Genomic DNA, 11,238 nt, shown 5'->3' on the forward strand with positions numbered 1-11,238 from the left:
AGTTCCGGTGTCAGCACAGAGGCTGAGCCTTTAAAGAGAACGTGCGGGGCGGGGCCAGGGCCCTGCCAGGGGCGGCTGCCCGGTTGCTCCGCCCACAAGGCAACGCAGGTGCGACCCATCGGTGAATAGACCTGGTCCACCGCCTTCCTTCAGGCGTGCGGGCTCAGCCTCCTGCAACGGTAGCCCACCGAAAAAGAGCCATTGTCTGATCCAGCTCACAAAACAGGTTTATAAGAGCAGAAAGCCAATGTATTAATTCACAGTGAGCAATGTAATTGAGAGAAAATATGGGCCAAAACACTTCTGACAGCTAACACGTGTGCCCTCTTTCCTTAGAACCGTGTGTGAAGTCAAATCACCACCAACGCCTGTTTGGAAGCTCTTAAAGGAAGAGTCCTTTGCTAACACAGCTTGAAAGGCCTTCTTCCCCATTTTAGGGGTATCCTGATTGGCTCATTTAACACAGCACTTTTCACACTTTAATAGACTTTGGCCTGGGAGTGATTTCTGAAGACCACTTTGTACGTTTCTGTTGTGATTATGAGTTGGTTTTATAGACCAAGTCTCAGAGGGCAATCTTATTTTTCTTATCCCCAAATTCCTAGGTGTCGGCACCCCAGAGTTGACTTCTTGCCCTACTTGTACTCACACACACTTTTATTAAGAAAAATGAGGCACAAAGAAGTTAGATGGCATTCTTTCAGTCATTCAACACATATTTTTACTCATTATGTGTCACGTTCCAAGGTTGGTTCTGGGGAATGTAGTGTGCATAAAATACAGTCTTTGTACATGAGGAAGCAGACAAATAAGCAAGTACAACAAAATTGGGTAAATTCACTATTGGGGAAATAGAGGTCACAGAGGATTATATATAGTATGGATAGCTAGCCCTGTTTCCTACTCTTCGTTTCTAGCTATTTTGACTTTCCAATTTCATAACCAAGTAGAGCTGAGCAAGTAGTTTTGGAAATACAAATATAAAAAATTGATGGAGCAAATTCTCTAAGCAGCTAAGAGATCCTGGCTAGGATGAGGAGGTTTTAGAAGTGCCTTCACTGTGGGAGATGCACCTTGTCTTTGACATGAAAATCATCAGGAACAAAGCGAAGAAAACACCTTGCAAGTTTCCGTGACTCAGTGGGAATCAAGAATTACTTTAGAAGGATGAATTGCGGTTAGATGCCAGATGTCATAGATATGAAACACCTTTGAAAAGTGATAGAGATCTAAAAAAAAAAAAAGAAGGAGAAGAAGAAAAAGAAAAAGAAATATCAGAGGGCAACCAGGACAATGTCATGGGCATTGTGACAGGACTTTATTCAAGAATATAAGGCATGGAGTTTTATTTTTAATCAAAGTTTCTACTGCTCGAAATTCATTTTCTTCACTAGATTCAGCCACGTCAAAACTCATCCTGAGGTTCTTTTTAATTTTTTAGGCTCTTCTGAGGTTCCTGAAAAAAAAAGTCAAAGCAATGTTTGGTTCAGACCTTTGACAAATTCATGAGTAGACTTCTGTGAAGTTTTAAAATATTCCTGACTGCTTCTGCTGCCTTAACTAGTGTTGGTGAATTACTATTATTGGAAAGAAATTCTATTTCCCAGTGTAGAACTAGAGGAACATCCCACCCATCTTAGCTATTCTGAAGAAGGCATTAAAATGACATATATCCTGCCTTTTTATCAATTTTTCAGAAGTTTTCCTATTAGCATATAAGTTACATGTCCTTGGATGCCAGGAGAAACAGAATATAACGCACCACTAGAGAGTTATTTTGGACTAGCCATCATTTTGACAGATAATAGCTTTCTGTAGTAATTATGGTTTTATCAGGTTATACGACATCAGCAAACCAAACGAATAAGCAAATGATGAGCAACTTAGCTTTCCAACCGAAAGAGCTCTGTTAATTTTCTTTGATAATTATTTAATTTCGTGAATAGATTCTCTTGATATTTTAACTTTAAAAAGAACTGTCTCCAAATCTCAAATTCTGGACAGGATACGATACTTTGTCAAAACCTGTCTAAGTGGTTATCTGCATGGTGAGTTCATTCTGAAGGCTTCATGTGCCTCAGAATCAACTTGGATATCTGTAAAATTTCAGGCTCCCAAACCAATTTTGAAGGGAGATTATAATTCAGTAGATTGCGGACAGTGTTCTAGAACCTGCATTTTAAATTCACTTTCTTGTGGTTTGCAGGCCAAGGGTCCGTTGATCACTTTATTTGTTTTCTATTGTTGTGTGACAAATTACCACACATTTCGTGGCTTAAAACAACACACGTTTGTTATTTCAGTTTCTGTAGGTCAGAAATCTGGGCATAGTTTTGCTGGATCTCAGGGTCTCACAAGCCTAAAATCAAGATGTGAGCTGGCCTGTGTTCTCATCTGGAGGCTCTACTCCTAAGCCCTTCTAGGTTGCTGGCAGAATCCATTTCTTTGAGGTTGTAGACTGAGGGCTCTGGCTTCTTACCAGCTGTCTGCCAAAAGCTGCCTCAGGACCCAGAGGCCACCAGCAGACTCCCGCTACCTGGCCTTCCAGAGACAGTTCACAGCTTGGCACTTTGCTTCTTGAAGCCCCACAAGAGATCCTCTCTAACTTCCCGGAGGGCCCAGTCTTTTTTGTAAAGGCTTTTACCTCCTTAGGTCAGGCGCACCCAGCACGGTCTCCCTTTGGGAATAACTCAACAGGCACTGATTTGGAGTGTTAAGGCACCTGCAAAAATCTCGTCTTTGCCCTACAATGTAACCTAATCACAGGAGGGAAATCCCATTCATGGTCCCACCCACGCTCAAGGCATGGGGATTACAAGGGGCATTCCACCAGAGGGTGGGAAGCTCGGGGGCTGTCTTCAGAGTTCTGCCTACCACACCCACTCTCTGGGAAGCGCAGACTGTGAAAGACAAAAGTCACAGGTTCCTAGGATCTTTCAGTGTGAGACAAGCAGGGATGATAGCACTAGCCCTGTAGATGTGGTTTGTATTTACTGACAATAAGGTAAAAATAAACGATGCTGAGGGATCCAGTGCAATGGGTCTATGAGGAGGAAAGCAGGGAGATGAGAGCTTTTGTCCAGGGAAAGACTGGTCTCATTTTCTTACCTTTGTCCTAACCAGTCAGGCAAGCTTTGTTACTTACCGTTTAGAAGGCTAAATACTCTGTAAGAAGGAATTCTAGCTTTGGTGGTTATTTTAGCATTTCCATAGGAATGAAGGGCTCCTCAATGTGGAAATGGTCCCCAAAAGCATCTATGCCTGACCCTTAAAGAGTAGTTGCTACTTTTTAACATCTCTAAGAGCGATAATTTTCTGGAAAAATTTACAAAACCTGGTACCAGAAGAAATAGAAAATCTAAACAAAACCATTATCATAGAAGAAATAGAAAATTTGTCAGTTACCCCTCAAAAAGTAACAGAAAGAGCAGTTCATGGGGGAAATTTTACCAATCTCTAAAATGTTGATATTTCCAGTGGTATTTAAACTATTATTGACCATAGAAAAGAAGGAAAGAAGGATGTTTCCTAATTCTATTGTGAAATAAACAATAACATTTAAAACTTAGATTGTGTCTAAAATGAAAGCATTGAGAAATCTTACTTATGTGTATCTATGCAAAAATTCTGAACAAATATTAGCAAAAGAATCCAGTAGTAGCACAGTTTAAAAAATACATGTATATATACATACATATACACACTCCTACTATGATCAAGAGGAGCTTATTCCAAGAATACAGCAACAGTTCACCATTAGGAGATGTCTATTAGGGGAGCCTGGGTGGCTCAGTTGTTAAGTGTCTGCCTTCGGCTTAGGTCATGATCCCGGGGTCCTGGGATCGAGCCCCACGTTGGGCTCCCTTCTCAGTGGAAAGCCTGCTTCTCTCTCTCCCACTCCGAGCCCTGCTTGTGTTTCCTCTCTTGCTCTCTATCTGTCAAATAAATAAATAAAATGTTTTTGTTTTTTTTAAAGGAGGTATCTATTAATGCCACTTATATTAATAGATCTAAGGGAAAATTTGTTTGGTTATCTCTATACATCCTAAAAATGCATTTGACAAATTATAATGCCCATCCTTCATAAAAATCCTAATAAAAATCAGATAAATAGGTATTTCCTTAACATGATAAAATATATCTGTCTCAGACAAAAACCCAGAATCATACTTACTAGGGAAACACTGAAAGCATGTCTATAAAGCCGGGAATTTTCAAGGATGTCCGCTGTTGCCACTTTACCTACCATCATCCTGCAAGTACTGGTCAACACAATTAGGTAAGAGACAGAGATATGTGGTTAACAAATTGTAAAGGTAAAATGATCACTTTGTGTACCTGGAAAATTTAAGAGAATTCTCTAAAAAAGTTCTTTAAAAATAAAAGTCAGTAAGGACAAGGTATGAAATTAATATAAAAAAATCAAGAGCATTCATATATTTGAACAACAATCAGTTAGAAGATATGCTGCATTTAAAACAACCATAAAAAGATAAAATAACTAGGAATAAAATTAATATAAAGTATTGTACAAAATCTTTCTGAAGAAAACTTCTGAAAAATGCTCCTGAGAGACATAAAAAAATGACTTGAATAACAACAAAATGGTATATCATGTTCTGGAATAGAAAGATGAATATATCAAGTTACCAGTTCTTCCTAAATCATAAACAAGGTCATTTTAATATCCCGACGAAAAATAAGCTGTCAGTAATAGCCAGGAAAAAATTGACATAGAAGAATAAAGAGGAGAAGTATCTGTTCCACCCTCGTACTGGTACTTAAGTAGATAAAAAGATCTCATGAGGAGCGCCTGGGTGGTGCAGTCAGTTAAGTGTCCAACTCTTGACTTTGGCTCAGATGGTGAGCTCAAGGTCAGATGGTGAGCTCAAGGTTGTGGGACCAAGCCTTGCTCCAGCTCCCCTGCTCAGCATGGAGTCTGCTTAAGAGTCTCTCTCCCTCTGCCCCTCCTGCTTGTGCTCTCTCTCTCTCTCAATACATAACTAAATCTTAAAAAAGAGATATCTAATGAAAAATTAGAAAGTTTAGGACTGGAATAAATGATGAGAATGGCATATCTAATCAGTAGGAAAGAGAAGGATTACTGAATGAATGGTATTGGGACAACTGAATAACCATCTAGGAAAGATTTCCTTAATCCAGAGTTCACACTAATACTAGGGTAAATTTCAAATGGAGCAATAATTTTAATGTAAACATGAAACCATAAAATTAATAGAAGAAGCAATGGTAGAATTAATTTATGAACGCAAAGTAGGGCTTTCTATCCATGACACAAAATTCAGTTAATAGGCTGATAAATTTGACTATGTAAAAAAGAATGTACACAGTAAAAACCATTAGGGAAAAGTTGTTTGCAATTCATCACATATGATAAGCAACCTCCCCTAGTAAATAAGGAAGTTCTAATAATTGATGGAGAGAAGACCATAACCCAGTAGACAAATGGTTATAGGATATAAATGGACTGTTTATAGAAATGGAAATACAAACTGGTCTTAAGCATATGAAAGCTTGTTCAGTCTCATTCACAATAAATTTTCTCAAAAGAAATTTTTCTTTTGATGTCTACTGTGTGCCAATAATATTGGCCCTTTGGATACAGGAGACACAGCAATGAGCCAAACAGAGCTCTCTGTTCTCACTGAGCTCACATTCAGGTGGAAATGCAAATTAAAGCTACACTGAAATGCCATTTTCATCTACCAGACTAGTAAAAATCCACAAGTTTGACATCACACTCTGTAGCAAGGGGCGATAGGCACTCTGCACTCTCATACTTAGCTAAGGTAAACCAAGAGGCTGAAGTGGTACAACTTAAAAAAAAAAAAGTGGGACAACTTCTGTGATATGTAATTTAGCAATAACTATCAAAGTTACACATGCAAAGCCCTTTGAACCAGCAATTCTATTTCTAGGAATTTCTCCTATGGAATTACTTGCATAGGAGAGAAATGACATACGTGCAATGTTTATTGCTAGTGTGTTTACAATATGAGATTAGACACAATCTAATAAAAGGGTGTTTGAAGACAGGGTGATACATCCATACTATGGAATACCAGGAAATTATAAAAAAGAATGAGGAAACATTTACGAGGAAAGATCTCTTAGCGAGATCATTAAATATACATATATATGTATAGTATGGTATTGTGTAAAGAAAAACAAAAATAACATATATGCACATATAAGTGTATAAATCTATCTATCTATCATCTATCTATCTATCTACAAAAATCTAAAAACCTTGGTTTTTAGGAGAAAGGAGAGAAGGGAAAGAATTATGTGATGTGGTAGAAAGCAGTTGTCTGCAGGAAATGGGAAAAGAGGGAGACATTTTGCTGGATATGCCTTCATAGTTTATAAAATTTTATCATGTGAATGTATCTCTTATTCAGAAAATTAAGTCCAAAAAATAAGTCTTTCTTATTAATTTTTTTTCTAATTAAAAGAACATAACTCCGAGAGATGGTTTGACCGTATTTCTATTTTGGTAATCTACACCAGTGTTTAATCATCTTCATGAATAAGAAGCATGATATTCTTTTTTTTTATGCATGTGAGAAATTTAAAAAATTTAAAAAATTTTTTGGATAAGCATATTCTTGATTACACTTAAATCTTCCTTTTTGATTTGTCTTCTTAAGAAGCAACTACTCAAACTTCTCTTTAAGTTATAGGCCACCTCATTTCCATTCATGTCCAGGTCTTTGTATAAAAAGGAGAGACATCTGTGAAGCAAAAACCACATGTATTATGTAAAACTCAAGTTTCAATATAAAAACTAGAAAAGCAAGGCCCCAGATCCCAGTGGAATGAAAGAGATACCATATGCCATGGGCCTGAAATTTCATCTACCTTGAAGTCAGCTGCAGATAATATTAGAAGGATTTGATGTCACATAGTCCTAGAAAAGGAGGACAGACTGGAATTCATCTGATTTGGAACTTGGCTTCTTGGTAAAATTGTCCCTGAAATAAAAGATGGTATTAATGAAAATTCTTAGGGACCCATTTTAACAAAGTGCAAAGAAGGAAATGTTTGCAGTCAGTTTCCATACCGAAGTTCTTTTCTGTTTACTTGGCATCATATGTAAAAAATGTTTTTCTCTACTTTGCTCCTCTAACTATGCATCAGGTCTAGGGCTCAGAAAGTGGGGGGAGAGGAGAAACGAAAGAAACAGAATTAAGAGAAATGGGTTAATGGTGTCACATGTTGTAGGCAGGAAATTTAGTGAGTGATGGAAACTGCCAATATCCTTGATGGATGGAGGGCATGGTTCTCTTAGTACGTTGGAAAATGTTGTATCTGTTTTTGCATTGCTATTGACTAAACACAGACTAGAACAGCTCTCCTTCTTAAAAAATAGAGACCAAGCAGAGGCTGCCATTGACTCAGGTCAAGACAGTGCTTCCGCCAATACCTGAACTAGAAGTCACTTCCACGGTGCATTTGCAAGATCCGTATACACGGTGAGTGATGATTCCGCTTTACTGATGATTTGCCTTGGTTCATTATAAACGTGACAGATCCAGGGAGGTACAGTTTACCCCAACTTTCATTTCTATCCGGTGTAGGAGACGAAAAGTGATGAACTTGAAAAAGCAGTTCATATGAATTATTTTAGACGACATGAAATAAAATCACTATTTCTTCCAAGGTCTAGGAAGGGCCAATAAACTAATCTCTTAGTCTGTTAAACAGCATGTGCCCCTGAGATGTCAGCTCATCCTTTGGCTGCTTCCTGGGGTTGGGTCATACATAATTCCAGCAGGTCCATTGTTGCTTCAGTCGGGACATGAGAAAAGAGAGAATGTGAATTTATAAGCAGAACAACCATTGACCCTCAATTTCTGAAATTAAAAAGTTCCCTCAATGTAACATGTGATGATCTAATTAATGTGCATGGGTTTTCATGTACTTAAATCCCAAACTGTGGTCAGAAGTGTCTTAGAAATATTTTTGATTCATTCAACACATATTTACTAAGGAGCTATTATGCTGAGGCACTATAGAAAGCTACTGCCGGGGGTGTACCAGTTCTCACAGGGAAGAGGGGAGACACTAGCATTTAGCAGCACCCTTTATTGTTCCGTGGTGATAGGCTAGATCATTTACTCGTCTTTGCGTTTTTCAGTTGCAGGTGTAGAATTTAGTGATTCAGAACTTACGTGCAATACCTGGTGCTCATCACAACGAGCGCCCTCCTTGATCCCCGTCACCGATTTCCCCATCCCCCACCCGCCTCCCCTCTGGTAACCATGTTTGTTCTCTAGAGTTAAGAGTCCCTTTCTTGGTTTTCCTCTCTTTTCTTCCCCCCATATTTGTTTGTTCTGTTTCTTAAATTCCACATATGAGTGAAATCATATGGTATTTATTTGTCTTTCCCTAAAAGACAAAATAAGACTTTGACTTTTTTCACTTAACATAATACTCTCTAACTCCATCCACTGTGTTGCAAATGGCAAAATTTAACTCTTTTTTATGGCTGAGTAATATTCCAGTGTATGTGTGTGTGTGTGTGTGTGTGTGTGTGTGTGTGTACACACACCACTATTTACTCTTCATGATACCTGGGTAATTATCAGTCAAGATTCTAGCAGGAAACTAATAGTATACTCAAATGGAATCATTTGAGGCGAGTTTAATAAAGGGATTATTAAGTCAGGTTCTGAAAAAATCCAAAAGCAGAGTGCAGCACCCTCAAACTTGTCACAGTGGAGCCCTGCTTCTGTCACTAAGACTAAAGGGGCGAGGAACCCAGAGAGACCGAGACAGAGGCAGACACACGCAGACACACACACACACACACACACACACACACACACACACACACACTGATAGAATATGTGGGGAGGGCTACCTGATAGGGACTGTGACTTTTAGTCAATGACACAACAGCCTGTGATTGCCCTGAAGAGAGAGTACTTCGCTTTGACTGTTCTCTTTCCCCGATGTGCTGATACTCACCTTGGGTCAAACCCAAGGAGAGCCAGAGGAGCTGGAGCTAGATGGAGGCAGTTCATAGAGATTGGCCTCCCTGGGTACCAAACAGGGTGGGAAAAACGGGGTGCAGATCTAGAAGCAACCAAAGGGATCAAGCGTAGGTGGCTCAATGTGTCAAACTGGAAACTAAGTGCTAGGGATATATTTGTGTTCAGGACTAGAGAGAAGCAGGTCTTAGTGTTTGGGTCTTAGTGGAATCAGAGTCTGCTATTGGCTCAGAAACTGCTAGTAGAATAATGTAATCATAGAGCTGTTTTAATGAAATCTTATGCTTGATACCTCTCATTCTGGTCTTCATTCTGGGATGCTTGACGTTGCATATGAAGAGATCTCCTTTGTTCATTCACCTGGTGCTTTTTGAGGACTTGCTGTATGTCCAGAATTCTGCTACTCATTGGCAAAATAACATACAGTCAGTGGGGAAATCAGATCGATGAATCCTAATTCCAATAGAGTGCCAGTAACATGATAGAGGTATTCACAGGGGACTCAGGAGGCACAACAGGGAGACCCCTCATTCAGAGGAAATGCCGCCTAGCATTTAGGAGGTGTTCAATAAGTATATGCTGAATGATTAAGTCCCAACTTCTATGTCTCTTTAAAAGAAATTTGTGTGAACACTTACGCTTTCATTTTATGGAAGAGGAAATTAACCCAAACATACTGTAGTGACAGAAGCTTGAGGAGACCCTAGGTTTCCTGGGTCCTAGGCTGAGAAGTTTGTTAACACTAACCACACAGCCTGCCTAGGTTTATAATGAAGGCTTCATTGCCTAACACAGGTTTGGAAAGAGCTCTTGATCAGTGATATCGGGGAGCACCTGGGTGGCTCAGTTGGTTAAGCATCTGCCTTTGGCTCAGGTCATGATCCTGGGGTCCTGGGATCTAGCCCTGCATTGGGCTTCCTGTTGAGTGGGAAGTCTGCTTCTTCCTCTGCCCCTCCCCCCATTCATGCTCTCTCTCTCTCTCTCTCTCTCTCAAATAAAAAAATACAATCTTAAAAAAATGATACTGGGAAGTTTTTTGGTATTCTTATAACATACAGTTTAATAAATGATTTAAAAATTATTCTCCACTAATTCTTTTCAGGTAATACCTAACATTTTTATGGTAATATTTGTCTTTTTTTCCTTCAATCTTCAGAATATCCTTCTGAATTCCCCTGGACCATTTGGACTGAACCCTTTTGAAGAATACTCATAATTTCATTTCGGGAATGAGTTAACTAGTAAATATATGGGTACAACTGAGGATTCACAGTAGGAAACAGTAGGAATGCTGACTGGTTGGTGAAAACTGGCTCAAGAACTTTCATTTGACCCATGAGATCAAAGAAACGAGTTTTTTCAGGAAGCCATCATAAGTCATGGAAAACAAGCTGATGAAACCCATGGAAACAACAAGGGAACGCTCACTGTCCTTGCTTATCCATCATTATACAGCTTACAGTGGCCCTAAGATTTTGATTTTGAAAGGAACCAAAACCAGGGTCAAGGATGAAAATCTTTCTCTCATTCACCCATATTGCAAATTCTGATTTGATGGGTTTTCCTATATAGACGGATTGTTTCTCTTTGGAAATTACTTAAGAGGGCCTGGGTTGTTCGTTTATACATTTGTTTGGATTTATAAATTTTGCAAATTTTGTCTCCTTTTGGCACTGAGGATGTTTTAAAAAATTTCAAAGATACCAAAATAAAATGAATTTAAATGAAATACTAAGTGAAACTTGAATATTTATATCTAATAGCAAAATGGTTCTTCTAATTCTTCTTGGTGTTTGTATTTTCATAGCTATCACTGATGTCAAGAACAATTATAGTTATTAATTATAACAAAAACACATATAGACAAGAGGGCATCTCTTAACATTGAAAAATATAAAAAATATCTTTCCAGAGTTAAGGTGGAATTTAATCTCCTGGCATCATTTTATGGTTACAATTGCTTATCTGAGCAGATTTCTAAAGTTTAACTGCAGGGTCAGATTTAATTTTAAGCAACCTAATAGGAATGAATGATTCAGCACACAGAGGTTTTTTCCTGATACTCTTTTTCTTCTCTTTCTTTTTGCTAGATCACAAACTGAGATTCTAATCATAATATTTAGGGATTGAAGATTTGGCAAATGGAATTCTAGTAGTCTCACTCTTTATTGTCTCTGTAAACTTGATTAATAGGTGAGTTAGGCTCAGGTCTGGGATTATT

The 11,238-nt window shown here is 38.5% G+C and overlaps 1 protein-coding gene across 3 annotated transcripts in view; it reads left to right on the forward strand.

The window, feature by feature from the left end:
• The window catches only part of TMEM156 (transmembrane protein 156), a 47,893-nt gene extending 37,117 nt beyond the window's left edge, over window positions 1-10,776 (forward strand). The window contains exons 6-7 of one of the 3 annotated variants that reach the window (XM_045770548.2): window positions 7,394-7,496; window positions 10,174-10,776. In XM_045770548.2, the coding sequence (XP_045626504.1) occupies window positions 7,394-7,496; window positions 10,174-10,186 (116 nt within the window). In that variant the 3' untranslated portion in view covers window positions 10,187-10,776. Of the gene's footprint in view, window positions 1-7,393; window positions 7,497-10,173 lie in introns of those variants that run through there. The other 2 variants (XM_087864208.1, XR_015725524.1) reach the window with 2 other exon arrangements.
• The last annotated feature ends 462 nt before the right edge of the window (window positions 10,777-11,238 follow it).

The sequence above is a fragment of the Ursus americanus genome, chromosome 8 (assembly GCF_024610735.1).
Source record: "Ursus americanus isolate L20-20 chromosome 8, mUrsAme1.1.p, whole genome shotgun sequence".
NCBI classification, from domain to species: domain Eukaryota; kingdom Metazoa; phylum Chordata; class Mammalia; order Carnivora; family Ursidae; genus Ursus; species Ursus americanus.